The sequence below is a fragment of the Pongo pygmaeus genome, chromosome 9 (genome assembly GCF_028885625.2).
Source record: "Pongo pygmaeus isolate AG05252 chromosome 9, NHGRI_mPonPyg2-v2.0_pri, whole genome shotgun sequence".
Taxonomy (NCBI): domain Eukaryota; kingdom Metazoa; phylum Chordata; class Mammalia; order Primates; family Hominidae; genus Pongo; species Pongo pygmaeus.
In genome coordinates this window covers 10,870,755-10,876,754 of record NC_072382.2, presented here as the reverse complement: position 1 = coordinate 10,876,754, position 6,000 = coordinate 10,870,755, and the positions used below count along the sequence as shown (strand labels likewise).

Below are 6,000 nucleotides of genomic sequence, written 5' to 3'. Positions count from 1 at the left end.
CCCCGGGGGTTACCTTCTTCGGCTGTTTCCGGAATTCACCCGTAGTCTGTGGCCGGGAGGAGAAGGCGCGCCCCACCTCCCATTTCTAGCCGCTTCGGATGTTTCCGGCTGCTGTCGGCGGAAAGAGCCGAGGGCCGGCGGTGGTGGCGGCCATGTTGGGAGCAGCAGGTCCGGCGGCGGCTGCCTCGGTGCCGGGCGCGGAGCAGTGCCGCTGAGGGCAGGGGAGGAGCGAGGCAGGCGGCCGGCTGCGGCGGCAGAGAGTAGGCGGAGCGGCGCGGCCCGGCCGAAAGGCGGCACAACCCAGCCGGGGGTCGGGGGGGTGCGGTCCGGAGCCGCTCGGAGCCGGCGCGGCCTAGCCCGAGCGGCGCATCCCCGGGCTGGCGTGAGCGGCTGCCCGGCCTCCCCGCACCCCCGGCCGGGGCCCATGCGGCGGGTGCTCCTGCTGTGAGAAGCCCCGCCCGGCCGGGCTCCGCGCCTTCCCTTCCCTCCCTTCCTCCAAGCTTCTCGGTTCCCTCCCCCGAGATACCGGCGCCATGTCCAGCGCTCGGACCCCCCTACCCACGCTGAACGAGAGGGACACGGAGCAGGTAAGGAGCCCCGAGGGCTCCCCGAATTCTCTGGCTGGGCCCCTTGCACCTTGCGGAGCCTCCTCCCTCTTCTGCTCTCCTCGTGCCCCTGCTGCCATCCTGCAAGCCTCGGCTGCCCTGTCATCCGGCTCCCGGCTCCGGCTCCGCACATCCCGCTTCCGAGTCCTGACCTGGGACCCACCTCGTCCTGACTCCAAGCTGCACACTTGTCTTTCTGCCAACCCCCTCTCCCCTCACCGCCCTCCTGCGCTCTTCCGTGTCATCTCCCCAGCTTCCCTTTCTCTTCCCTTTTTCTCTCAGGGGCCTTTCTGGTCTTCCTCCACCCACGCTTAAAGCAGCCACCCTCCCGCTCCTCGAATAGCAGCACCCCGCGATTTGCCACAGATCGTTGTCCACCTCTCCCTTCGTCTCTCCTGCCTCGCTTCCCCTCTGCCCGCACCGGTTCTGCCAGTCTCTGGGTTATCACCCTCAGGGTCCTTGCCCTGGACTGCGCTCTCGATCCCTGGCCCCTTGCAGTTCCCCCAGCTTTTTCTACCCTGCTTCTTCGTTTTCCAAATTGTGCTCTCCCTCTTGCTTGCAACCCACCAGCTCCACCCTCATCACCTTTCCAAATCCTTCGCCTACTCTTTGCTCATCACTTTCCCTTCTTTGCTCCAGGAGCTCCCTGGATCCTGGCGCTGGCATTTGTCGCTTCCGTGTTTCCCCACAGCTGTCATGCGCATAGTTTTCCCACAGGTTGCGTTTGGGGTTCCAATCATCACTCCCTTCAGAGTCTTTGGATCCCTCTTGTTCTCTTCCCCTCGGGTTTGGCTTTTAGGTCCCTGGGCCTCCTGTTTCTCTCTGTGAGTGTTCTACCAGCCTTCTACTGGGCTCTTCCTCCCAAGCGAAAGACACTTGGCCCCACCATATTAACACAACCTGTTGCTCAGTCCTTTCCCAGACCTCGCTGCATCACAGTTTTTGCCTTTCTGTCTTCGTACGCTGGAACACAAACCATGATGACTTTGTGTCTTCCCTCCCGTGCCTGGCACTTAGAGTATTTTCTTTCTTGCTTGTTGCCTTCCTGTTTCTCCACCCTCACCCCATCTTCCTTACTGTGCCTTTTAATCAGCGTTGCCTTTCATCTCCACATTAGTCTCCTGCCTTCTTCATGTCCTGTGTATCCTCCCACCATGCTTGGATCCATTCTGTTCCTATTGGCTAAGTCTCTGTAATTCCCAGGAAGGCCAGGTGTTTTGCATGCTAGTTTCTTGAGCTACACCTCAGCCTCACGACTCTACACGGTCCCCCTCATCCTGGCAATCACTGCTATGGTTTGTCACCCAAGTCTTAGCCTTTCTGTGTCATCTCACTTTTGATCCAAGAGACGTCCACTTTCCACCCCTCCCCTTTCTTTCATCGTCTCTAGCGTCCTTTGCTGACTGCTCTGTGCAGAGTCCCCTGCCTGTCATACCTTTCTTGGTGGAGAACTTTACTAGGCCAAAAAAACTTGACTTGAAAAAGAAGTGCTTCCGCCCCGGGGTTGCTGTGCTTTTTGCCTTCTTTCTCCTCCTTCCATCCTTTACGTTTCCCTCTTACTCCCTTCTTTCTTTGTAGCCCGGTAGAGCAGTTGTTGTATTCTCTTGCACGTGAACATTCTTCTTTGAAAAATCTTACCTCCTTTCTTTTACTGTGTTTTTCTATTTTGTTACCCCCGGCCGTCTGTCACCTGGGCAGTTAGGAACTCAAGAGAAGTTCTAGGCAGAGTTTTTCTCTGCAGGGTTGACCCTTTTATTACTTGTGGATTATTTGCTTCTGGGGGTGAAATAAGGGTTGAGAGGGAGGGATGGTTGATTTCCATTTCATCACTGGGTTTGGCAGCTGGTTCTGCATGGGACAGGGGGACTGTCTCCTTTGGAGACAGAGGAGCATGTTCTGTGTCTCGCAGTCTTTCTCTCCCTTGCCTACCGGCTGTTTATCTCTCCTTACTGGGAATTGCTTTCTCTAGGCCCTCTTGAGGTTGCTTATTCCACCCTTTTTCCTCTCACAACCTTTGTTTTAGCAGGTAAACCCTGCTTAACCAGAGAACTTTCCCAGACTGTTGATCGTGAGCTGGTAGGAGGAGGCCAAGTGACTGACTGGCACCCTCAGGCATTTGGGGAGTGGCGATGGAGTGCCTACTCTCTCAGTGAGGCTGGTGGGGGGCATTGTGTTCAGCAGAGCAGAGTAACAGACTGCCTCAGTGTGGTTTCTTTGTGCTGCTTACTACATGTAAATGTATTATTGCCATGGTATTTTTCCTGTGATGTGTGTGTTGATTTCCTTTCTTCCTTACATGCCTAGCATACTGCTGAGCATATAGTAGGAATTCCACCGTAGTGCGCATCCACTGATTCCATGATAGCAGCAATCAGTGACCATTTGGGAATGTAAGTAAGCTCTTTGCTCTTTGATAACTTTGCCCAGAGCAGTAGCTGCATACATTGTCATCCTGTTGTGATTATTAACTACCCATCCTATTTCTACTCTTTATGGACTTAGATTCTCCTTAGCCCCTTCATACCTTCTACTGTTGTTCTCAGGGTAGCCAGTCACCGTATCAACTTAATATTAAGTCTCATTCCAGTAAAAGCAGGGACTTTGGAAAACCTTGGATGCACTTATTCCAGACAGATTCCTGTATTCTTTTTTTTTTTTTTTTTTTTTTTTTTTTTTTGAGATAGAGTCTCTTTCTGTCGCCAGGCTGGAGTGCAGTGGCACAATCTTGGCTCACTGCAATCTCCACCTCCTGGGTTCAAGCGATTCCCCTGCCTCAGCCTCCTGAGTAGCTGGGACTACAGGCACACACCACCACGCCCGGCTGATTTTTTGGATTTTAGTAGAGACAGGGTTTCACCATGTTGGCCAGGATGGTCTCAATCTCCTGACCTCGTGATCTGGCCTCCCAAAGTGCTGGGATTACAGGCATGAGCCACTGCGCTGGGCCTGATTCCTGTATTCTTTAAAACGGGAAAAAAGACAAGCAGCAGCTCTTCAGGTCACAAGGCCAGGTACATCAAACACTGGCCTCCGAGAACAGATCATGCCACCAAGTGAAAGAAACCTCTTCTTGGTCCTCTTGTGATTTTAGCTAAAGTAGTCACGGAAGCTTGGTCATTACTATGGTCTTAATGTTATTTTTTTAAAAAAGGGGATTTAGTTGGGCTGATTTCCTCCCTTAAAGGTCCTCTGTCACCTTATTTAAATTTAAATTATTTAAACTGGTTTTACCAGAAAATAGGTAAACAAACACCACTGGTTGTCTCCAGTCTCTTTTCTTGCTCTTCCTCTCCCTCTTCTTTAAAAATGTGGCTGATGAGAACCTGTTTCCAGGAGCCCTTTGATCACTCTGAAACACACAGACACTGAAAATGTTGAAGCATAAAAATAAACCTTGTGTTACAGGGAGATTGCCTGTATGCTGTCGACTTTGCTTATAATAGTGAAAGTAGGAGATTTAAAAAAAAAAAAGTTAAGCCCTGTCTTTAAGATGGTTTTTGTGACACCTGATTCCAGATGTGCTTTTTCACAGCCATAGACTACCTGCTTTTGCAGAAGGAGGGTTCTAATCTGGGGCTGGTAGTTTGGGGGATTCTTGGTCTGTGAGCTGAGCTTTCTGTTCACTTCTTTTCCAAATGGCTCTGCTGGCCTGAAGCTTGGCAGTTGTGAAAGCAATCAGCAAGATGACTGTTTGTCTTCCAGCCAGCAGCAGCAGTCACAGGCAAGCCTGGAGAAAGGTCCAGCTTCCAGAGTTCACCTGCTAGAGTTTTCCATAACACCTGGGGGAGAGGCTACTCCATCTGGGACCTGCCCCACCTCTGGGCCTCAGAAACTATGAGAGAGGGATTGAGAGAAAACTCACCCCACTTCTGCTGCAGTGGGAAGGGAGGGGGCTGCTGTCAGGCTTCTAGGCAGTGAGTGGCATTGTTTATTCTCTCGGTTCTAGGAAGGGGAGTTTAGAAGTACTGGTGAAGAAAACAAAGTTACAAGATCTATAAGGAACAGCTGAACTACTCCAAACACTCTTCATTGGACCCCCATTGTTGACTCTGGATAAAAAGATATATATATAAATCTTTTTTTTTTTTTTTTTTTTTTTTTTTTTTTTTACACATAGTCTTGCTCTGTCGCCCGGGCTGGAGTGCAGCGATGCAATCTCGGCTCACTGCAACCTCCGCCTCCCGGGTCAAGCAATTCTCCTGCCTCAGCCTCCTGGAGTAGCTGGGACTACAGGCGCCCACCACCATGCCTGGCTAATTTTTGTATTTTTAGTAGAGATGGGGTTTTGCCATGTTGGCCAAGCTGGTCTCGATCTCCTGACCTCAGGTGATCTGCTGGATAAATATATTTTTTTTGCTTTTGGTGTCACTTAGGTAGATTGGATCGGCTAGCTAGCATCTCAGTCCACACTCTGAGCTGTGCAGCAGTGTGCCCTGGTGCTCATTCTCACTCTGTCCTTTGGTTCTGGCCAGGGGATCCTTGGTGGTGCTGCCTTCTGGTCAGGAATACGGGTGAATGTCAGACCAAATAGTGTCACTTTCGGCTTGGCCCTAGAGATCAGGAAGGAAGTGTTGTTAGAGCAAGGGCTTTGGGAGTCCTTGGAGTTCGTAACCTTTGAACCTGAAAAGTGACTTTACCTAGTAAATTATAATAATTTCTCTCTGGTCAGGCACCATGGTTCATGCCTGTAATCCTAGCACTTTGGGAAGCCAAGGCAGGAGGATTGCTTGAGGCCAGGAGTTCAAGACCAGCCTGATCAATAAAGTGAGACTCCAGCTCTACAAAAATTTTTTTTTAATTTAGCTGGGCATGGTGGCACATGCCTGTAGTTGCAGCTACACAGAAGGCTGAGGCAGGAGGATGGCTTGAGCTGGGGAGGTCGAGACTGCGTTGAGCTGTGTTTGTGCCACTGCACTTCAGCCTGGGTGACAGAGCAAGACACTATCTCAGAAAAAAAAAAAATTACTTTTCTCCAATTTATGGACTTCGGGAAGTAGCTAAACAGATGGATATAAGACAGTTGTTGAAACTTGGCCTGCTGCAGATTAAAATAAAGTTTGCACAGGGATAACTTAATCTTTCAGACCAACCAAAGTTTGGGCTGGAGATTTTTGTCAGCATAAATGTCCTAAGCAGAGTTGGTGCCTATGAGGTAGGAAGAGATTGAGACTTTGCTTGCCTAAGAGGTTTGCAGGGTTCGAGCTCTTGGGAGTCAGAACTTCTCAGACTAGATTGTTTCCCCTTTGGACAAAACAACCCGATTCTCAGTGGGCATTTGATCAGGACTAACCCAGGCCTTCATGAACTCTTTCCCATTGAGCACTTAGCCACCTGGCTGGCATTTCTCTTCTCCCAGGAGCTTCCATGAGGTTCCTACATATGTATTATGTCGACT

The 6,000-nt window shown here is 50.7% G+C and overlaps 1 protein-coding gene across 6 annotated transcripts in view; it reads left to right on the top strand.

Moving 5' to 3' along the window:
• Positions 1-455: 455 nt before the first annotated feature.
• MARK2 (microtubule affinity regulating kinase 2) overlaps positions 456-6,000 on the top strand; it is a 71,460-nt gene continuing 65,915 nt past the window's right edge. For all 6 annotated transcript variants that reach the window (XM_054441260.2, XM_054441258.2, XM_063670851.1 and 3 more), the window contains exon 1: positions 456-587. In XM_054441260.2, coding sequence (XP_054297235.1) covers positions 534-587 — 54 coding nt within the window. In that variant the 5' untranslated portion in view covers positions 456-533. The remainder of the gene's footprint in view (positions 588-6,000) is intronic.